The sequence below is a fragment of the Anabrus simplex genome, chromosome 2 (genome assembly GCF_040414725.1).
Source record: "Anabrus simplex isolate iqAnaSimp1 chromosome 2, ASM4041472v1, whole genome shotgun sequence".
In the NCBI taxonomy this organism is placed as follows: Eukaryota; Metazoa; Arthropoda; class Insecta; order Orthoptera; family Tettigoniidae; genus Anabrus; species Anabrus simplex.
Window position 1 is genome coordinate 1,097,624,166 of NC_090266.1, and position 24,406 is coordinate 1,097,648,571.

A 24,406-nucleotide genomic window follows, 5' to 3' on the forward strand; every position below is an offset into this window, starting at 1 on the left:
AATGGAAAGCATCGAGGCCTTTGGATCAGGGTGTCCTAGGTCAATTCCTGGCAAGGCCAGGGATTTTAACAGTATCTGGTTAATTCCTCTGGCTGGGAAACTAGTTGTTTGTGAGAGGATTTTTTTTTCAATTTGCTTTCACATCACACCGACACAAGACAGGTCTTATGCCGATGAAGGAATAGGAAAGGGCTAGGAGTAGGAAGGAAGAGGCTGTGGCCTTAATTAAAGTACAGCCCCAGCATTTGCATTATGTGGAAATCGGAAACCATGGAAAACCATCTTCAGGGCTGCCGACGGTCGGGTTCGAACCCACTATTTCCCAAACGCAAGCTCACAGATGCGCGACCCTAAACGCACAGCCAATTCTTTCAGTTTTTGCGTTTGTCCAAATATAAGTCTCTTCAGATATGTACAACATACCACAGTACCAACCAGCACAGAAACATGCAATAGTGAATACATTCCTCCATAAGGGGATGATGTAAGGAACAGTATCCAGCAGTAAAACAGGACAATGTCCACAGGTGCACCTGTGACTCCACCATCGTGTGGGAAAAGCATCCAGAGAAGAAGAGGAATTTAATTCATTCACAGAGTTTACCAGATTGAATGCTGAAAGGCACAACAGCCTATAATGAAAATTATGCAATGCAAATATAATAATAATAATTAGTATGATCTTATTCAACAAAACAAAGCTTAAAGAAATATTTTTCACCACTCTAGATGTGGAATGCAAGGTAGATTATTTCTTGCTCAGCAAGTGGCCCAAATTCTTACAATAATATTTATTTTTTAATAATTGTGGCATGATTATACAGACTATGAAATAAAGTACACAGAGATTCATTCACAGTAAACTCACCTTAAACCATTCCTGCTGGACTATGTTGGCAGCATTTGTAAGGTGACGAGGTAGTTCTTTCTGGTTAGGAGATTTTATCAGATAATCATTGATAACTTTCAAAGCTGCTTTCATTTCTTTACTTGGTTCTGTCCTGAAATATAAGAACTGTAAGTGAGAAGAATTGTCCATATACAAATAATTAAAATCACCAAATGTCATGGCCAAACACATGAAACTATTTGCCTGTAAAATTAAACTGGTTATACCTGAATTAATACTTGGTAAAAGATACCATATTTGAACTTAAGGAACTTGGATCTGGTAACAGACGAAGTAATCATTTTAAATTTCTAAGGTAAAATACTTAAGTCATAACAAAAAAAAAATATATATATATATAAAGTTTAAAATTTAGAAGTGAAGTTTCAATTGATATTCAAGGACTTTTTTTAAAAATCCTTTTTAATCTTCCCTCTGCCCACAGTTTGCTTATATTTAAAGATTAAAAATTCATTTGCATCTGAAGATTGCCAACTGGTCCGAGGTTCTCTTGAGCTGCTACATTCCTGGCTATCTGCTAACCTTAAGAAATTATTACCGATACATGAAGAAACCTGGTCCAATAAGTTGTGGATTAAAGAAAAAGAAAGTGAATTTTATACTGTAAATCAATTCTGAAATAGTTACTTCCCTTTACAGTATGTATGATGGAAAAGTCAGAGGTGAAAGCTCTTAAGCATCATGCAGATATACATTTTGGTAGTTAATTTGGTCCAAGTATCAGCTTCAGAGATTTTTTAATTACTGGTAAACATGGCAATATAATGCAATGTGTGCAACTGCTGAAGCCAATTCAAATGCTGTGCAGTTACTTAAGTTCCACTAACACAAACTGATTCTGAAAATTGATTCTAGAATTTCAGCTTATCTGCTAAAAATAGAAACCTAGAAGTATAGCAAATGATAAGATTGATGCACAAATATTTTTCATTTTGAGCACCATTATCACTACATGTAAGATACTACCTGAAATAATGCTAAAGGAGGGATTAATGCAACCCAAAATAGCGTATACATTTCAAATGAATGAGCAGCCAGGGTAAGTTATTTGCTCTACAAGGAACTAATTTTAGCAGCTGTAATTCATGTTTTGAACCTCTAAATAATCCTGAATTTAAAGGATGGCATTTCTGGTGATAGGGATACCATTAACTAGTTACACTGCCAGAAAAAGAAAAATCAGTACACCCTCTTAGTTTTCCTATTCACTCAAGATTTATTGTTGAAACAGTGCATATGGATGATATGAAATGACTACATTTACAGATCAATAGCTCAAGCGGTACCACGTGTCAATCCATGCTGAAACACCTACATTAGTACGTGGTGTATCCTCCATGGGCGGCAATGCAGGCACTGATTCTGGCATCCATTTAATCATACAGATGGCGAATACTGTCTTGGGATACATTATTCCATGCCCGTTTGACCTGTTCACGTAGTTCTACAAGAGTTGTGGGGCGACGAGTCGTACGTGTCAGTTGTCATCCCATCATATCCGACACGTGCTCAACGGGAGACAAGTCCGGAGATCGTGCTGGCCAGGAAGGTTGCTGCACGTCTTAGAGAGCACATCGAGTTTCACATGCAGTGTGTGGGCGAGCATTATCCTGTTGGAACACATCACCTTCCTGTTGCAGAATGGCAAAAGAATGGGTCTTACAACAATCTGCACATACCAAGCGCTGGTCAGCGTTCCCTCCACAAACACCAAAGGTGAACGAGAGTTGTAGCTTATCGTACCCCAGACCATAAGGCCTGGGGTGTGGCCCAGTGTTTCTTGTGGACAAATGTACTCTACGAGACAGCGGTCGCCAGTCCTGCCTACATACAAGGATGGCCATGACTCAGAATATGTCCAAGATGCCCACTCTTATTCTGTACCAACTGGTATTCAGACTTTCAGGACCACTTACTAGGTCACTCAGCCACTGCCTATGGACTAACTAGGACGAGACTCCTGTAATCCACACCACGAACCATATAATATATATATATTAACTAGCTGATGTACCCGTGCTTCGCTACGGGATTCTCAGAAAGACTGACTTTGTGGTTTTCCTAACTGAAATCAACATAGATCATTACAAAAACGTCAGTAGGAATGTAGCGATTAAAAGCAACATTATCATGTAAAATACTCGATCAAATGAAAAACTGCACATTTTATCACTTAACAAACAGTACTACGGTGCCGATCTAACAGTCCAAAGTTCTACAGCTGACCAAGCTGCAGACAGCCGTGAACACTCCTCTGCCATTATTCCATTAAATATGCACACTTCTCATTCCAATCAGTGCCTCAGGGTAGGGATTGAATAGCTCAAATGCTATGATGAACCAGTGTGTTACGTACCAGTAGTTTCGGAAAATTTATGAAACAACAAAAAAATGGTCAATGTAATGTTAATGTTGATGAATTTTATGAGCTTTCTATTCCGTGGTTTCCCATTTTCACACCACGCAAATGTTGGAGCTATACCTTAATTAAGGCCAAGGCCGCTTCCTTCACACTCGCAGCGCTTTCCTATCCCATCGTCGCCATAAGACCTAACTATGTCGGTGCGACGTAAGGCAATTTCTTAAAAATTACTCAGTACGCAGCAGTAATCCTATCTATCGGAGATGAGTGGTGACAGAAGGCAAAGCACCTCACATTTAGTTTTCTTTAGACTCTGTGATATTACGGCATCTTATAAAATTATTTATAGCGTAAACTGTAGTTCCTTATTCTCCGACTTTACATACCGATTTTCATTAAATCCTGTTTACCCATTTTCTCATGACTCGACGCTGATAAGGACTTGGTAACAAAAATCAGAATTCATTAATATCTCTGATCATAGCCGGTATGGTAACAATGTATAAGACATAAATGATCGGAAATATAATACTGTATAACTTTAGTTATGTAGTATTTATCGATACGACCACTGAAAACATCATTATTTGCGAATTAAATTTTAGGCCTTCCCCTAAACTACCATTTCATTCAGCGTGAATAAAATTATTTATGGCCTAGATTATAGCGACTTATTCCCCGACTTTTCATACCGATTTTCATTAAGATAGGACCATTAATAACAAATATTTGAGAATTCCATTGTAGGCCTTCCCCTAAACCATCATTTTTCTCAGCGTGAATACAATTATTTATGGGCTAGATTGTAGAGACTTATTCCCCGACTTTGTATAACGATTTTCATTAAATTCTCTTCAGCCATTTTCTAGTGACGCGTGTACATACATTCGTACATTACGGAAATGTAAAAAGTGCATTTCCTTGTTACTGTGAGCACGACTGATACAGATATACCATCCTTTCTAAATTCTGAGCAATGTTCAGACAAAACTCTTATTTTATATATATATATAGACTAGCTGATGTACCCGTGCTTCGCTACGGGATTCTCAGAAAGACTGACTTTGTGGTTTTCCTAACCGAAATCAACATAGGTCATTACAAAAACGTAAGTATGAATGTAGCGATTAAAAGCAATGCTATCATATAAAATACTCGATCAAATGGAAAGCCGCACGTTTTATCACTTAACGAACAGTGCTGCGGTTAGATTGCGGTGCCAATCTAATAGTCCAAAGTTCCAGAGCCGGGATGGCCAGGCCGCAGATTGCCATGAACACTCATCTGTCATTGGCGCTGTATTAACCTTAACTTGAGTCATTGCTGGCCCTGTTTGTAATGCTGTTTTCTAATTTTTGTTATTTCAGTAAATGTAGTACTTAAATAGAATCACCCTAATTTCATTTTTTCGGCAACACAATACCTTCTCACGGCTCGGGTAGGGTCCCAACTACTTCCCATCTCTGTTTCTTTAGTTGTTATGTTGGCTAACCTGGTAGTTATATTCTGATGTTTTCCTGTACTTGTCGTGCATGAGTGTTCGATTTTATTTGATCTGGTCTGAAAATAATTGTTTTCCTTTGTAACTTTTTTTTTTTTTGCTTCACGTTGCACCGACACGTCTTACGGCGACGATGGGATAGGAAAGGCCTAGGAATTGGAAGGAAGCAGCCGTGGCCTTAAGTAAGGTACAGCCCCAGCATTTGCCTGGTGTGAAAATGGGAAACCACGGAAAACCATCTTCAGGGCTGCCGACAGTGGGGCTCGAACCCACAATCTCCCGATTACTGGATACTGGCCGCACAAAAGCGACTGCAGCTATCGAGCTCGGTCCTTTGGAACTTTTATTATTATTATTATTATTATTATTATTATTATTATTATTATTATTACACTTTCAGCATGTCATAGGCCCACTGGTACTCCCACCTCGTTCTGCCCGGGTCTTCAGGGGGGCACTGGAAAAAAAATGTGTAAGATCAGACAGTGCAAAATCGGCTGAACGACGAAGGACTGATATAAAAAAAGCCTGTGCTGTAAAGCTGCTCTAAAAGCACACCATAGGGAAGCCCATGTGAGGTAGGTATCAAATCCCAGCCCATGGGCATAAATAACGCTGGAAGTGTACAGTTTTTTCTGATCAGCTTGCCATAAGCTTGCACCCATACAACAAGCACATTACAGGATGGAAACGAACAGTGAGACATGAAACAAGACCCCAGGTCCAGAGTGGTCAATCAATTCCTTGAGACGCATGGTATACAGCAAATTGTGTGACCAACACATTCAGCAGACGAACTGTGTTGAACATGCATGGCATGAACTGAAGAGACCAACTGCGCACCATATTAATCCTCCTGCTAACTTTCAGCAACTGACAAACTGCTATCCACGAGTGGAATTATCTGCCCCCGAACTACTTGGATTCTTTGGTGATGTTCATACATCACAAAGCCATATAACAAGTACACAAAACTAGAATATATGCAAACCATTTTTTGAGCACTGTATCCTATGCATCTGGGTTTCTTTCAAGAGGAAATGACTAATTAAAAACACAAGTTGTTATGAGCCTTTCACATTTTAACAAGTGATTATGATTCAACTTTTTTCAGCTTTGAGTTGACAACCTTCCATGAATACCAAAGCAAAAAATCAAAACTTTTAGTTTTATATAACTGTTGACGTCGAAGCCATGTAGAATCTGAGCCATGATGTACGATTTTACATTTTAAAAATTCCATGTGAATTGTCCAGGACATGAACCATTCCTAGTATGACCACCAAACTACAGACCTGTATTTAAACCACCGCAACACCTGTCAATATAATTAGAGAGAACAGGAAAACGCCAACATGTTGGAGGTTGTTTTACAGCAGTAAAAGTCAACAACAATAACTCCAACCTAAAAATTGTGTAAATTTCATTATAAATGAACAAGAATATTGTAACTGTTTAAAAAATTTATTATAGAATTGGAACCATCCCCTTCTAGATCAAAATAATCTGCTCCTGCTCAACAAGACCATAATGGTGATCATGATATGACATGTCAAGTCTGAACATAACTAACCCTCCATTGATCAAGGTATGAGCATGGCGCTCGCATCTTATTTGCATTCTGTGTAAATGATCTTAATATTGAGCTAAATTGTTAAGTCTTGGTACAGTTGCTTGCTGGGGTTTCAGGAGTGGGGTAAGTTTCTTGAGTGGGAAAGCATGGCCTTCAGTTGCAGTCATAACAAGCTTCTGTGAATTATGCCTTTAGAGTGACCAGTGCATTATGAAATAAGGCTTGATCAACGGAAGTTTCGGGATACAAATGACATACGTTTTTGCATATTGAAATCCTGTAATCATAAACACCGGAATTAAAATTTATATTGACAGCAACCACAGAAAAATAACTATCCGAAAATTCCACATGCATTCACGAAAGAAAGATTGTCTTTAATGATAATGGCAACCTTCCTTACATTCCAAAAGTCATCAATAGCATACAACACACTAATGGTAACAGGTCCCCAAATTTATACCGATGTTTGCAGTACTGCACAAGCTATACTATAACACTGGAAAAAAAGAAAAAGAAGTAAACAGAATGTGTGCATTAAATTAAGGGGCTTAGCATCAAAGAGCACATTGAATGTGGATTCTGTTGCACAAAAGTATCTTAATGTCCAATACTATTGTTCATAATATACTTTGTTGTGTTGATGAGATAGTTCGCACCATTTCACTTCCTCCAAACAACAGAAATTTATTCCATTGAGTAATAAAGTTCTTAATACTTCTGATACAGCGTTACTCTCGATACTCAAGAAGTATTGATATCCAACGATACTACTACAGATGAGCTTGATAATTTTTCTATACTATGTTAACAGAATACTAATATTTTAAAATTAATACTGTCAATGAATTAAATATATTTTGGATCCACCTTTTCAATACAATAATATTTTTGATGGAAATTATATCACATGCTGTTCATGAAAGATGGTACTAGTTTCGACAATAATTCTGAGTCATCAATGTTGAATTGAAATTATGCATTTTATTCAGCTTAAAAACTCAAACTACACTCATGTTCATAAAAAGCAGAACACCTGAAAGACTAGAGATAGGAAGTTCATATTCACAGGCCATTTTCATTGGTATGTTCTGAAGAAACGATTAGCATTTCAGTCACCTAGGTTCAGCACGAGTGCTGTTGCCTAGTTTTTTTTCTTCTAGTTGCTGAACGTCGCACCAACACAGATAGGTCTTATGGCGACGATGGAACAGGAAAGGGCGGCTAGGAGTGGGGAGAAAGCGGCCGTGGTCTTAATTAAGGTACAGCCCCAGCTGTTGCCTAGTAGGTGCTGGGCTCTCTGTGGGCACTGATAACGTAATCCACGCGTGATGACATTGACAAGGCACGAGTGGCGTGGTGGGGTATAGCGATCCATGCTGCATTCACATGGTTCCACAGTTCATCTTTGGTGGTTGGAATTGGGTCACAGCGCCGCACCCGTCATTTCACCATATCCCACACATTTATGATTGGCAACAAGTTTGGTGATCGGGTGGGCCAGGGCAACAGTCTTGACATCCTGCGACAACAAGAAGGCACGTATTCTTGCAGCAACATGGGGTTGCGCATTGTCCTCCTGAAATATGGCGTCTGGGGTGTCTTGCAGAAAGGGTATGGCTACGGATCACAGGATGTCATTCACATAGGTCAAACTGGTCACAGTGCCCTGGAAACGCACCAACTGTGATTTGTGGTTGTACCCAATAGCAGCCCACACCATAAGGCCTTGAGTTGGCACTGTATGTCTTGTGCAAATGCAGTCAATGCGATACCTCCCCCCTAGTCTGCGGCAAACCAAAATGAGGCCATTTTCAAACAGAACCTGCATTCGTGCGAAAACACTATCTGCTGCCATTCCTGTCCCCAGTGACGTCGTTCCATACACCATTGCAGTCTAGCGTGTTTATGCACATTAGTCAAAGGTAAGAGAAGTGAACGACGCGCCGGTAACCCACACCGTAATAAATGGAGACGGACTGTCACTCCTGATAGTGTACGATGTGTTGCACTGTTCCACTGTTGCACCAGAGCCAAGAAGGACTCAGATCTGTCCTGCAATGCCATTCGTGCGAGATGTCAATCTTCTCGGGGAGGTGGTCTGGGTGATGCAACCAGACCCAACTCGTCGTATTCTACGGCCCTCCATAAACCATTTTGTACACATCCGTTGCACTGCCGACACACTCCATCCCACACGAGCAGCAATTTCCCGGATGGATGCAACACGTTCTCTCATGCCAAAAATGCACCTTCCTTCAAACTCGCTCATTTGACGGTATAGTTATCGCATACATGTGCAAGGCATCCTGCACGTCTGTTCAAGTCACACGGATCCATTACCTTCAGTTTATAGTGACAATGAGAACCGCACGCACATTTTACCAGTCGGTAGTAGTGCGCCAAGATATCAATATGGACCTCAAACGTGAGGGCCGACATGGTTCAAATGCTAATTATTTCTTTAAAACATACTAATGCACATGTCCTGTGAACATGAACTTCCACCAGGTGAGCTGGCCATGTGGTTAGGGGCGTGCAGTTGTGAGCTTGCATCCGGAAGATAATGGGTTCGAACCCCACTGTTGGCAGCCCTGAAGATGGTTTTCGTGGTTTCCCATTTTCACACCAGGTAAATGTTGGGGCTGTACCTTAATTAAGGCCACGGCTGCTTCCTTCTCACTCCTAGGCCTTTCCTATCCCATCGTCGCCATGAGACCGATCTGTTTCGGTGCAATGTAAATCAAATACTAATATGAATTTCCTATATCTAACCTTTCAAGGTGTTCTGGTTTTTATGAACATCAGTGTACATTAAAACATAGTAAAAAGAATAAAAGCACAGCTAATAAAAGAAAACTAAAAACAAAGATAAGAACTTCACTTCTAAATACGATAAAACAGATAAAACGGATGACAAGGTCTACCAACTGCTTGTCACCTCATAGAATGAGAGAGATGGTACTCGGCAGTTTTAGACTACGGTGCAGATTAGCCAAATGTGCACACACTGTAAGGATGTGTACTATCGTCAAGTGACTGCTGCAAGTACAGACTAAATGGGAGTGCATTGCTATACCAAGGCTGATCTTAAGATTTCATTATACCACTGTTTCTTTCTGACACACACAGAAGGAAATCTTCCATACCTTTGTATTTCCTAAATTGTTCTCAGCTTATTTGAAAGAGGGGTGGCCTGCCAGTCTAGATCCCAATAGAACATTAGCAAATGTCTGAGCTGAGAACGAATATCACTGGTTGGAACCTTGTATGGCAATTGGGCAATGTGACCACCTCTGTGGCAGCAACTATCAGCTAACTTGTTTACCACTATACCCATGTGGCTTGGGAGCCACAGAAATGTAATTCTGGTGCTAGCACTCCAGGTTCTGGATCTGCTGTACCAGAGAGTGCCTCAGGAAACATATCGATAGACTGTAACAAGCTTGAGTCAGTACACAACAGAAAGTGCCGACACATTGACTGGACAGCACATCCTGTAGAGCTTCAAGGATAGCATAAAGCTTTACTGTGTACATGCAACAGGTTCCAGGTAGAGGAACAAAGAAACATTAATGACAATGAACGCACAGCCTACTTCTGCTTCTGCCCTAGAACCAACCGTGAAAATATATCCTGATACTGGATACCGCCTTTTGATCTCCCTTGTGTATACACTGGAGACTTCAACAGCCATTACACAAACTGGAGGTATGACACCGTGGATGTGAATGGGGAGTCTAGTTCTATGGGCAGATACTAGCACTATGCATTTGGTTTTTGATGTAAAAGACAAGGAAACCTTCCACTCCGCACGCTGGAACGAGGATTACAACCCAGACTTGACATTCGTGTCTAAAGATCAACTAGACCAACCACTCAACACCACTCTCACTGTTCTGTCCAACTTCCCAAACAGTCAACACCGACCTGTTATAGTGGAAATCGGTTTGAAAATTCCTCTTGTAAACTCAATGCCCTTACCCAGATGGAACTTTCAACGAGCCAACTGGGATGGATTCACAAATGACCTTGACTCCAAGCCTAGCTGCGGAGAATCTTCAGCCGACAGCAAATAACTATGATGAATTTATAATACCAATATAAATGGTCCGTTATTGGACATTATAAATTTTCCTGCCAACTCATTCTTGGTTGCCAGCATTTCGCCCTCGTGTGCTAGGGTGGGCTCATCAGTTGGTACCTAGCACACCTACCAATACGCTGGCTAGTGCATACCGTGGAGGCCACTGCGTAGGCTAACTGGAGCCATCAGGCATCAATTTTTGCTGATGAGACAAAGTCTCTTAGTGCATTGGCACTGCCGGTGGCTCCAGTTAGCCTACGCAGTGGCCTCCACGGTATGCACTAGCCAGCGTATTGGTAGGTGTGCTAGGTACCAACTGATGAGCCCACCCTAGCACACGAGGGCGAAACGCTGGCAACCAAGAATGAGTTAGCAGGAAAATTTATAATGTCCAAATAACGGACCATTTATATTGGTATTATAAATTTACTCATTCAGGACAAATATTTCAGATTCCCTATGGGAATCAACATCTATATCATATGATGAATTTGTTAAAAACTAGTTATCAAAGCTGCCAAGTCCAACATTCCTACGGGTTACAGAAAGGAATGTGTTCCTGGATGGAACGAAGATAGTGAGGCTTTATATCAAGAATCAAAGTTCTGGAAATCAAACAGTGGGCTCACAGCTACTCAACTCTTTAAATAAGAGCTGAAGAGAGAGAAATGGGAAGCTACACTCAAAGAAATGAACTTCGCAAAGTCAAGCAGGAAAGCTTGGAGAATCTTGAATGGGCTAACTGGCAAGCAACACCCCAAACTGAGTCCTGACATTATTACCAACAGGATCGTAGACCTCACAAGGACAAAGAGGGACAAGAATCATACCAGAATAGTGAAATGTAACCTTTCTAAACTCAAGTGCAGTGACCCGAGAAACAAGCCGCTTTCCATACCCTTTTCCACAGTGGAAGTAGAAAATGCAATTAAACAACTGAAAATCAGCAAGGCTGCTGGTATATCACAAATAATATTATAATATTTATAGATCCACCTGTTCAATACAATACAATAATTGCAAGGCTGCTGGTCCCGACAACATCTATAATGAATTTATTAAGAACATGGGCTCTCATTGTATATACTGGCTCACTTCTCTCTTCACATACATACTCCAAGAGAACAGATTGCCCAAACAATTCAAACTGTCAAAAGTCATAGCCATTCTCAAACCTGGCAAACCTAAGGACAGCCCCGAAAGTTACCAGTCAATAACACTGTTCAGTTGCATATTCAAGCTTCTTGAACGAATCCTCCCAACCTGAATAGCTCCGTTCATTGAAGCTGTTACTCCTTCTGAACAAGCTGGATTCAGACATGGACGCAGCTGCACCAATCAAGTTCTTGCCCTAACTACACATATCGAAGCTGGTTTTCAAGGACAACTAAAATCAACAGTTGATTTCATTGACCTGACAGGTGCATATGACACTGTTTGGCGACAGGGACGGATCTACAAACTATTGCAAGTTGTACCAAGTCGAGAAATCGTGGATCTAATATCTAACATGCTTAGTGAAAGACAATTCAAAATGTTTCTAGGCAACACTAAAAACCACAAACGAAAACTAAATAACGGTCTACCACAGGGATCTGTCTTAGCACCATTGCTATTCAGTTTGTACATTCATGACCTACCAAACACAACATCAACCAAGTTCATATATGCTGATGACAACGCATTGGTAGCACAGGGTAATAACTCTGAAGACTGAACAAATTCTGACAGAGGACCTTAAGAAGATGTCAACTTTCTTTAAGACCTGGAGATTGATCCCCAGCACAACAAAAACTGAAGTCTCTTGTTACCATCTAGCGAATTGTGCTGCAAACTACAAACCAACAGTTCTGCTCAACTGACGAAAGCTGAGGTACAACCCTTTCCCAAAATATCTTGGAGTCACTTTAGATAGAACCCTGAGCTACAAAGAGCACATCACTAAGCTTTCTCATAAAGTCTCCGCAAGAAACAACATACTGCATAAGCTCTGTGGTACCTCCTGGTGAGCCTCTGCTAATTGTCTACGATTAACTGGTATTAGCCTTGTCTATATATATATTGGTAATATAAATTTACTCATTCGGAACAAATATTTCAGATTCCCTATGTTATTGGTTCTCGCGTCCACCACTATACTTTTACTGTTTTCAGAGACATCGAGGTGCCGGAATTTAGTCCTGGAAGAGTTTTTACATGCTAGTAAGTCTACCGAGATGAAGCTAACATATTTGAGCACCTTCAAATATCACCGGGCTGAACCATGATGGAACCTGCCATTTTGGGGTTAGAAGGCCAGTGCCTCAACCATCTGAGCCACTCAGCCTGGCAATAGATTTTCTGAATTTACACATATTGCAGTCTACTTATATCCCAACAAAACTTTCTTTGCCATGGGTATGTGGGAAACTGGGGGTGAAATTTCTAGATCCTAATGGGTGGGTAGGAGATAGGGATCTGCACTCAGTTTGGCCTTCACTTAAACTGCAGTGGTACATATAAGTTAGGAAATTTGTTTAGAAGGGTTATAGGGAGGTACTTTCAGGCAAACAGGGTGCACTAGGCAGCGGTGTTAAGGGAACAGTGAAGTGGAAATCAAGTAGGGATGACATAAAACTGTTAGTGCTCAACTGTAGAAGTATTGTAAAGAAAGGAATAGAATTAAGTAATTTAATAGATATATACTTACCAGATATTATAATTGGAGTTGAATCATGGCTGAGAAATGATATAATGGATGCAGAAATTTTGTCACGGAACTGGAGGGTTTTCTTATATATACATATATATATATATATATATATATATATATATATGTGTGTAAAGAAGTGGAATCAGAGATAAGGCTTTTTGCAGATGTTATTCTGTACAGAGTAATAAATAAGTTACAAGATTGTGAGCAACTGCAAAATGACCTTGATAATGTTGTGACATGGATAATAGGCAATGGTATGATGATAAACGGGGATAAAAGTCAGGTTGTGAGTTTCACGAATAGGAAAAGTCCTCTCAGTTTTTATTACTGCATTGATGGGGTGAAAGTTCCCTTTGGGGATCATTGTAAATACCTAGGTACAAATATATGGAAAGATCTTCATTGAGGTAATCACATAAATATGATTGTAAATAAAGGGTACAGATTTCTGCACATGGTTATGAGAGTATTTAGGAGTTGTAGTAAAGATGTAAAGGAGAGAGCATATTTGTCTCTGGTGAGACCTAAACTTTAGTATGGTTCCAGTGTATGGGACCCTTATCAGGAATACTTGATTCAGGAACTGGAAAAAATCCAAAGAAAAGCAGCTCGATTTGTTCTGGGCGATTTCCGACAAAACAGTAGCGTTACAAAAATGTTCCAAAGTTTGGGCTGGGAAGACTTGGTAGAAAGGAGACGAGCTGCTCGACTAAGTGGTATATTCCAAGCTGTCAGTGGAGAGATGGCGTGGGAGGACATCAGTAGACGAATAAGTTTGGATGGTGTCTTTAAAAGTAGGAAAGATCACAATATGAAGACAAAGTTGGAATTCAAGAGGACAAATTGGGGCAAATATTTGTTTATAGGAAGGGGAGTTAGGGATTGGAATAACTTACCAAGGGAGATGTTCAATAAATTTCCAATTTCTTTGCAATCATTTAAGAAAAGGCTAGAAAAACAACAGATAGAGAATCTGCCACCTGGGCGACTGCCCTAAATGCAGATCAGTAGTGACTGATTGACTGATTGATTGTCCATCAAATGACAACACTTGCTAAGAGGACAGAAGAGACAAATAAGGTTGCTACAGAAAATGCACAAAATAAAATAAGGCAAGCACTAGATTTTACTCAAAACATTGAAGACCTATTACCGGACTGAAAATACAATTTACTTAATACTGATAACCCCAGTCTTGACAAGGTAAGTTTGATGTACCGTATTAGGGACTATAGCGATAAAAAACATCAGTGTCGATACTTTGCTCACCCATCTTTCAAGAATAATTTTTAATATGCAGTGCAAGTTAAAAATGTACTGTCACGAAAGCTTTCCTGTGAACATAATCTAAGGGTATTCAATTTTACGGGTGTTTGGAAAGACTAAAAAGTATCACGATTAATTCAAAAGAATTAGGGTGCTGTGATGACCATGCAATGGACATTATCCCTAAACTTGTTTTGCATAATATGAAGCATCAATTTTATTTTGTAACAAGACAGATTGGAAAGGAACTGAAATTTTCTAAGACCACAAAGTCCACAAGGAAGCTATCTGAACTATCTGACAACTGATTTCTGGAATAGTAACCAAAAATGAAATATGTATACAATAATTGTCTTTTATTTGGATGCTGACTTGTAAGCTCTCGCTCAATTAGCGGAGGGACCAATGAACTAGGAGAGGTCACACTTTCTCTTTTACTCGTTATGTCGGAAGAACAAATTTCTTTAAAAGTCATGTACTACGACAATAAAAATAAACCAAACTGTAGCCTGAGAAAGAAATTTTCGAATGTGATAATGTTGCACTAATTCAATTTGGACAGCTATGGAAAAACCATGCTCTGCCTACAAAATAACCTAGTTCTGGGTGTAACCAATAACAGAGACTTTCAGTAAACAAATCCTATGGTCAACTTAATCAAATCACAAACAAGGAAGCAACTTATTGTAAATATGTCAGCACCTTTAGTTTGAATCCTGTTTTTGATTTTAGACTGCTAGTATAAAATTTCAAGTCCATTATTATTTCGAAGCCAGAGCGTTTCAAAATCTACAACTTTTGGTTAATATCAATGAAATGTGGAAGTATTTTCAATTGGATCCTGTCAGTGATAACCGTGTCATTTGTCACAGTTTCTTGCGAGGAGGAAAATCTTGCAACACTAGCAACCTGAAGCACATCACTTCAGTTCAAAAGATTGATACAGTAAAAGTGCCCGTTCATTCCATTTCAAAATCGATGTTCTTGTTATCATAAATGTGATTGTAAATAAAGGTTACAGAGCTCTTCATAGTTATGAGTAGGGCTCCGATGTTTAGGAAAAGTCAGTTTTTCTTTGTCTTCATTTTCTTGCCTGATTGGATTTTGGTGAGAATCAGGTGATTATCGTCACAATTAAGTGATTTTTATTTGTCATATAAATGCATATTTTGGCTATTTTTTGTCATAAAGTCATATTTTGAACTATTTTCGTAGAAACTTCATATTTCTGTCATATTTAGTTGGTCTGACGACAGCTGTAGCTGTCCAAAATCGTCTTCAACTTATCAAATGTGAACTAGTGTTTGCAAAACTCCTTCTCAGTATCACATCTGCAGTTAATACAAGTGGAATACCACTTGTATAGAATGAAGGCCATGGACTTCACTGCACCTTTTACATGAATTAAATTTGCACCAGTAACCTTGTGACATAGAAAGGAGTTTCTCTTCTTACAAGAATGTGTTAAGTGATAATCTGAGTACTTTCGCACCTCATGATTTGAAGATGAATCTTGTCAAACACTTCAATTCCACTTGCGGAGAAGAAGGAAAACGGTATGTCAGTTTGCACTATACACCTTGCCGCCATACCATAATGTATTGAAAGACATCTCCTGATTCGTTTTGTGATGCTCAATTTAAACTAACACATTTAATAATATTAATGAAAACATGGGCTTGAACGTTCCAAAATATACAGAGATTGATTTCTAGTTTTCTTGGCCGGGCTGAGCGGCTCAGACGGTTAAGGCGCTGGCCTTCTGACCCCAACTTGGCAGGTTCGATCCTGGCTCAGTCCGGTGGTATTTGAAGGTGCTCAAATACGTCAGCCTCGTGTTGGTAGATTTACTGGCACGTAAAAACTCCTGTGAGCCTAAATTCCGGCACCTCAGTGTCTCCGAAAACCGTAGTTAGTGGGACGTAAAACAAATATTATTATTATTATTATTATTATTATTATTATTAGTTTTCTCGTATTTCAAACGATCACTATAGGGTGCAAACATGTTTTGACTTTTAAAATGATGTGTGATCTGATAATCTTATCGAACTTAGTGCCGGTACTTTATAGCTATGTACTGACAAATGTTCGGTAAGTGAAACAAGGACAATAGATTGAATAACTGCTAAACATTTATATTAAGAAAATGAATATGGAAGTAAAAATAAAGAATTTAGTTAAATATGTATCAAAGGCAATGGCCCTTTCGATTTATAATTCGCTAAAAAATGTCCATATTTAGCTTGGTCATTTTCGGGTCATATTTTGTAATTTATAAGTCTTATTTCTCCACTTTTGAGGTCATATTGGCTTGCTTATTTTGGCGATTTTTAGGTCCTAAACATCCGAGCCCTAGTTATGAGTATTTAGGGGTTGTAGATAGGATGTACGGGTGAGGGCATATAAGGATGTGTTTAAGACCACAATTTCTTTCTTTTTTTTTTTTTTTTCCCTATTTGTTTTTCGTCGCACTGACACAGATAGGTCTTATGGCGACGATGGAACAGGAAAGGCCTAGGAATGAGAAGGAAGTGGCCATGGCCTTAAGGTACAGCCCCAGCATTTGCCTGGTGTGAAAATTGGAAACCACGGAAAATCACTTTCAAGGCTGCCGACAGTGGGGTTTGAACCCACTATCTCCCAGATGCGAGCTCACAGCTGCACGCTCCTAACCACATGGCCAACTCACCCGGTAAGACCACAATTAATATATTGTTCCAGTGTATGGGACCCTTACCAGGATTACTTGATTTGAGAACTGGAAAAACTTCAAAGAAATTCAGCTCAATTTGTTCTGGGCAATTTCTGACAAAAGTGCAGTGTTACAGACATGTGCAAAACTTTAAGCTGGGAAGACTTGGGAGAAAGGAGAGTAGCTTCTCAACTAAGTGTTATGTTCCAAGCTGCCGGTGGGGAGATGGCAAGGAATGACATTAGCAGACTAATAAGTTTGAGTGATGTTTCTAAAAGTACGAAAGATCATGAAATGAAGATAAAGATGGATTTCAAGAGGACAAATTGGGGCACATATTCATTCATAGGAAGAGGAGTTGGGGATTAGAATAATATTTACCAAGGGAGGGAGATATTCAGTAAATTTACAAATTCTTTGAAATAATTTCAGAAAAGACTAGGTAAACAACTGACTGAGAATCTGCCACCATGGTGACTGCCCTAAATGCGGATCAGTGATGATCGAATCACTGTACTCATTACATCATTACAGTACTCAAATACCAGCCAGCCTACTCTCACATATTTTTGAATGGTAAAACCAAACAAACTGGGAGATAATCAACTGAAGGTATTTAAGAGGAAAATAGCTTACATGATATGCAAAGACAACCACCATTTAGCATTGAACAAGATACAGGATTTAAGTTGTCAATTCAGCACCTTTAATCAACATGTACCTTGTTTACTCACAAGCATGTACCAAATGACATCCTCCCAGAACTGTTAAGAAGTAGGGACAAGAGTAAAAAATGAGCTCCAAAATGAAGACAGCATAGCTGTTAGGGCAGATTTGTGGACATCAACAGTAATAGACTACTATTTAAGTATCAATGTTCACTTTGTAGACCAGGGCTACAAACTTCAGCATATATGCATTGAAGTGATACCATTTGAAGAAGTGACACATACAGCTGAAAATCTTGCAATTTTCTTGAACAGGACATTAGAAACTTGAGATTTAATGGATAAAATAGTGGCTGTGATTCATAACAGTGATAATGTAGCAAGTGCCATGACTTTGGGAAAATTTCCCCATTTGCCATGTGTAGCTCATACACTACCACTGGTTCTGAAAGGCAGGACTTTTCAGTTCAAAGAATATTGAGTCTCATTGTGTAATGCAGAAAATTACTAGGAAGTTTCAAACATTCCTCAAAATCCACAAAGATTCTCAAAGCTGCACAGAAACATCTTCCACAACACTGCCCAATTCAAGACAAACCTACACAATGGAATTCAACTCTTAATAATAGGCCCTCTGCTAAAAAGATTTCTGGAACAGAAGAGAACCATTGTATTTGCATCTGCTGATGTCACTATTTATTGATCAATATAGTTGATATGTTTGATCAAGTAACACTCACCCTAAGTCATTCTACAGTGACAGTGTCCAAGACAATCCCCCATTGTGAACAGTGTTGTATCTTCAGAAGCCATGTTCGCCTCCGTAGCGTAATGGTTAGTGCTATTAGCTGCCATCGTAGGGTGCCCGGATTTGATTCTCTGTACTGCCAGAAATTTAAGAATGGCAGGAGGGCTGGTATGTGGTTGAAATGGTATATACAGCTCACCTCCATTGGGGGTGTGCCTGAAAAGAGCTGCACCACCTCGGGATGAGGACGCGAGTGTACTTTTCAGAAGCCATCACATAATGGATCAGGTATTGTGACAATTAGACAGTCAATGCAAGATGTAATTAATCTGAAGTGCAAAGACAGTGAAGAGAATGAAATGTGTTCCATCGCAATGCTGTTGCCCCCCCTACAGTTTGAATGCTCTCACCTCGCTGCTGATCAACAGGAGGGTCCTGAATCTACAACTGAAGAGGTAAGCTTGTAACTCCATTTTAATATGCTGTGTATTCAAACCTTTGCCAAATTACAGGTTGCACCTAAATACTTGCTGAAAGTAGTACATTAACTATTTTTTTTCTTTTCCTTTTTTTCTTCCAGATGACCCATTTCTCAGAGCCAGGAAAACAGTCTAGTATGTGATGCTTGTATGGTAGTATTATGCAAGAAAATGACAAATTCACTGTCAGGTAACACTTCTAATGATATCACCACATATCTGAAAGATCTTTCATCGCCCCCTTTACAATTGTTTACGATTATTGGAAAACAAATACAAAGCTTCCAAATCTGCAAAAACCAGCTGTCAAATACTAATGTATATCATCATCACCAGTATTTTCTGAGGGCCTGCTTGGACAGCAGGACTCTTATGCGACACCATTTGATAATGTTTATTGGACCAAGGTATTTGAGAATCTGAAGGCAATCGGGATCAGATACAAAGAAAGAAAAATTATCGACAATATGTACAAAATCCAGTCTACAGTGATAAGAACAGAGGACATTGAAAAAGCAACAGCAATCCAGACATGAATGACATAAGGCTGCAGTTTCCCCCTCCCCCCCCCCCCCCCTCTCCTTTTCAATGTTTATACAGAACAAGCAGTAGAGAAAGAGTTTGGAAAGGGAATCACAATGCAAAGAGAGGAAATCAAAACTCAGATTTGCCTATGAACAGCATTGAAAGCACCACATGTAAACTATCTGAGATCTCACTTGTTCTGACCTCCATTATTTAAAAACCCTATTACTGCTAGGCTGTATTTCTATAAGATACAAATTTCTGTATCCTGATATGCTATACTTTGTCCATTGTGGCAACAAGTAATTGCAGAAGTTGTTGATTTGTTAAAATAAATATTTTTTGTTTACAATTTGCCTTACATCGCAACAATACAGACAGTTTTATGGCAACGATGAGAAAGAAAAGGGCTAGGAGTGAGAAGGAAGTGACCATAGCCTTAATTAAGATACAGCCCCAGCATTTACCTGGTGTGAAAATGGGAAACCACAGAAAATCATCTTCAGGGGTGCTGACAGTGGAGTTCGAACCCAATATCTTCCAAATGCAAACTCGCAGCTCTCAGCACCGCTAAGCGCATGACCAATTCACTCAGTTCAATAAATATATATAGATCAAGGCATGAATATGACAAGCAAATTACAGCATACGCCTAATGAAAAGGCACGCAGAGCTGCATGAAATAAGTCTATCGACTGATGATGCAAACAATACTATATACATAAAGTATGTAAGACATAACTAAACTAGAACTACATAACACAATATATTTTAATTTACAGTTATATGGGTACTGAAGTGTTAAATTAAAAAGGCCTGTTTAATAAATAATATTGTACCGGTATTTAGAAATGAGCATTTTGCAATTTTATTTCAAGAATGAAAGTAATGGAGTATCTAGTATCAATACAAAAAACATTGACACTGAGTATCGACCCATCTCTAGTAATAACAATACAAGGGAGAAGCAATTTTCTTTGAACGATTCGCAATTTAATGTGGTTTTTTAACACATCATCTGAAGTTACAAATAACGGTTGCCATGCACACAACATCCGATACCTGAATGTATCACTCACTTCCTTGGGTATTAATTAATTCAAGTATAAGAACTGCTGATTTTTAATCTTCTTGAAATACATCGAACTTCCTTCTGGATATTCACCAGACTATTTTGTTATTTTGATCCAATTTTTCTAAGGCTTATGGATTTTACATTGCATAAGCTGGTATTCTGTGAAACTTATGCTATTCAAAAGCAACACTACCATTTGATAATATGCACTTCCACTAACAGAAACAAGTTTCATGATTTGTTTCACTTAACTTGTGGTTTTTACGAGACTGTTGCTCTAGAGATGTAACTAAGGGACATTCAGTTTTATGTGGAATCCAAACCACAAGGTCATTACTTTCAATTTCAAAAATTCCACATGTATTGGCCAAGATTCTAACCTTAGTCACTTTGGTGAGACACCAGTTATCAGTAGTCTGAGCACCAATTATACCCACAGTACCATACCAACTTACCATCCCAATATACTGTGGAGTAGGTTAAAGAAAACTTGGAAATATCATTGTCTTGGGTATAACCTCTTAAAGTGAAGAATTTCATCAGTTCCCATTACGGATTTCCAAACTGCATCTTTATATGCCCTAGTTGTGGGTAAATTCATGGTACTCCATAAAAAATAACTTGACTCGACTGAACTGAACTCTACTAAATTTATGTATAATTTTGTCAATATACATTCATCTTCAAGAGGGTAATGACATTTGTGCTATTTGGTTCAGTGCCTTTATCAATGTTGCCATACCCAAGATTGGAAACCACGATGCCCATGCTAGGAAGTGTGGATAGATGACCGCAGTATGAAGGTTGTTTGTTTCCTTGGCTGAATGGTAAGTGTAATAGCCTTCGGTTCAGAGGGCCCAGGGTTCAAATACTGGCCAGGTCGGGGATTTTAACTGCGTACAGTTAATTCCTCTAGCTTGGGGCTGGGTGTTTGTCTTAATATACAACTTCAATTATATTACATCCTACACATCCCACTACAAACCAACATTGAGATATGCTATAATGAATAAAACACTCCACATTAGGTTGGCCTCAGGAAGGACATCCAGCTGTAAAACTGGGATAAAACCATAGAGTGCCAACCCCGGATAACTAGGAAAAGCTCAGGAAGAATAATAATGTTGCAAAGACTATTATATTTGAGGTTTAATGCTAAATAAATTATTTATCAATTCAGTGATGATGTCACTCTGCTATCATGTCCCCATTTACAGCAGTTATATTGTACACAGGTTGTAACCCAGCTCACTTTCACCTGAAAATGTAATGCAGCCTCTCGCAGACAAACTCTCCTTTTGAAATATTTTATCAATCATGCTAGTTTCTTTACTGATAAGCCTAGCTTTACCTCAAATATATAATATTTATGCTATCACCTTATTACTCCGGTAGAACAAGGAAAGCACAAAAGAAAACAGAGCAGCAGGATTCAAATTGAATTTAGAGTGAGACAGCTATGACCCCAACTCAACTGGGGAGAGAGTCGCAAAAGGAAAAGAAAAGTTAATCACTGACCCCCACAAGACAAGTCACATAGATATGACAATTATGATCACGACATGCAGACAGGAAAGAAAAAGATCATTTCACCCATACCAATCCCAGTGATAAAATTCACTTGACAAGCCGTGTGTAATAATGAAGGCTACATATTTCGTCGTCAATGGGAAGGGGAATAAACACGTTAAAATGGTCCATGGGAGGAACACAAAATTATCATCATGCTTCTAAGCATAGAATGTTAACCTTCCTAAATTTACGAAACCAAGCAAACCCTTAATTCTAGTTTAAACATAATCATGTATATGGCCTACATTAAATTAAAAAATTAGGTTATAGAAATAATTTTCGTTATAAACTGCAACTATCAATTTCAATATTAACAAGGACTAAAAGAAAAAGCTACAAGAACGACAAGCAACAGATATGACAGCTGCAAAGCACTACAGCTGATGTATCAAGCTGATACAACGCTCGATAACAACAAGCAGGCCACTCACGGAAAAAAGGGCAACAAATACTAAGAAACGCATGCATTTTCTCTAGTTCTAATAGAAAAATAATCATTATGTATCCTTAGGAAACGTAAAACATAACCTCTCTTTTTCTCAAATACAACTCATGAATTTCGAGATATCAGAAGACAACATTTCCAAAACCACTGAAGTTCAAGTCTACCCATGCAACGCACAGAACGAAAATATTAAAGTAAAAACTGTACCTTTCACCACTTCCCGGAGGGCCCGCCCCCTCCATATTTTTTGCATCCATCCATTCATTGGAATTGTCACTTTTGATAATCACGTCATCAAACACTCCTGAATTCTCGGTAATCTTAAGCCATTCATCAGTCATACTATCCTCCCCCAGTACATGATGAACATCGGTCTTGCGGTTAGAGACAGAAGTCCTGGGATGAAATTAAAACATAAGAGAAAATGTTTATAAAGCATCACATAAATGTATTGTTATTAAAGCGTAATGGGACTTAAAACCACCTCAGAAAGAGCCTTCTGATAATAGTGGATATGGTGTTTATAAGCTGCATTTTTCACCTAGACTTAAAATCCCCACCATCGTCAACCACTTCTCGTGTAAATAAACCCCCGCACTCAGAAAAACAGAACATACGGCACCAGCTACAACCCATTCGAGAGTCGGTCAACAGTGACGTAAGACAAGGGTGAAGGGGTGGGATAAAAGGGGCGGCGGAGCGCACCACTGATACACGCTACAAAGCATTCCAAAAACATTAACTCGGGTAGACTTTTATAAAAGATTGGAAAACCCGGAGCTAGGCTATCGTGTAGTAGTTCCAGCATTCGACGCCAGGCTCTAGCCGTGGCAATAAGACTCATTAGGCCCTTCGATCGATTAATCAGCTCGTCGTTTTCCCATAACGTATGTAGTCATGTATTTATCACATACGCTGCAGCTAGAGCAGATCACGGTAACGTAATTCTCGCGATTAATTCTATGAAAGAACCCAAAAAACGAGAAATATCAGGTGAAATTCACCACTAACTTCTTGAATGTTTGGAGGTTGCAAGTTGATAAATTCCCATGACATTTAACGCCGATGTTGGTTTACTGACAAAGACAAAATGAAGAATTAAAAGAGCATTACAGTTACTGTATGGGCTAGTTGCTGGGACACGGTGAGGACACGCAACATGAACTGCAGAATACGCCGTGCATTCCAATAACTTACATCCCACACCAGTACCGTACCGGTACATTCACGACTGACAACTATTTAATCCGCTTTTCATATCTAGAATATCCAGGACAGTCGCAAGTAGATTAGTAAACCCGTCTGGAAGCTATAAATAACGTACGCTACTTGATTGAATCAAACATGATTTCATTTCACCTCTTAGGTATGTATAATTTTCCGTTTTTGCTGTAAGTTATTATAAACTATGTTCGACTGACCGCTTTCCTTTACCTACCGGTACCCACAGTTAGGAAGTAGGTAACCTATGCCTTTTAACGGATGATGATAATAATAATAATAATAATAATAATAATAATAATAATAATAATAATAATAATAATAATAATATTAATAATTTCGTGTGGCTATTTCTAGCCGAATGCAGCCCTCGTAAGGCGGACACTCCGATGAGGGCGGGCGGCATCTGCCATGTGTAGGCAACTGCGTGTTATTGTATTGGAGGATAGTGTTTTGAGGTGTGCGAGTTGCAGGGATGTTGGGGACAGCACAAATACCCAGCCTCCGAGCCGCTGGAATTAACCAATGAAGGTTAAAATCCCCGACCCGGTCGGCAATCAAACCCGGGACCCTCAGAACCGAAG

General features: G+C 39.2%; 1 protein-coding gene across 2 annotated transcripts in view; it reads right to left on the reverse strand.

Annotated features, from left to right (window-relative positions):
* Positions 1-24,406, reverse strand: part of LOC136864720 (KN motif and ankyrin repeat domain-containing protein 2) — a 480,434-nt gene that overhangs the window by 43,508 nt on the left and 412,520 nt on the right. The window contains exons 9-10 of one of the 2 annotated variants that reach the window (XM_067142057.2): positions 22,809-22,997; positions 869-1,001 (exon numbers count right to left, since the gene is read on the reverse strand). In XM_067142057.2, the coding sequence (XP_066998158.2) occupies positions 869-1,001; positions 22,809-22,997 (322 nt within the window). The remainder of the gene's footprint in view (positions 1-868; positions 1,002-22,808; positions 22,998-24,406) is intronic. The other variant, XM_067142058.2, reaches the window with a different exon arrangement.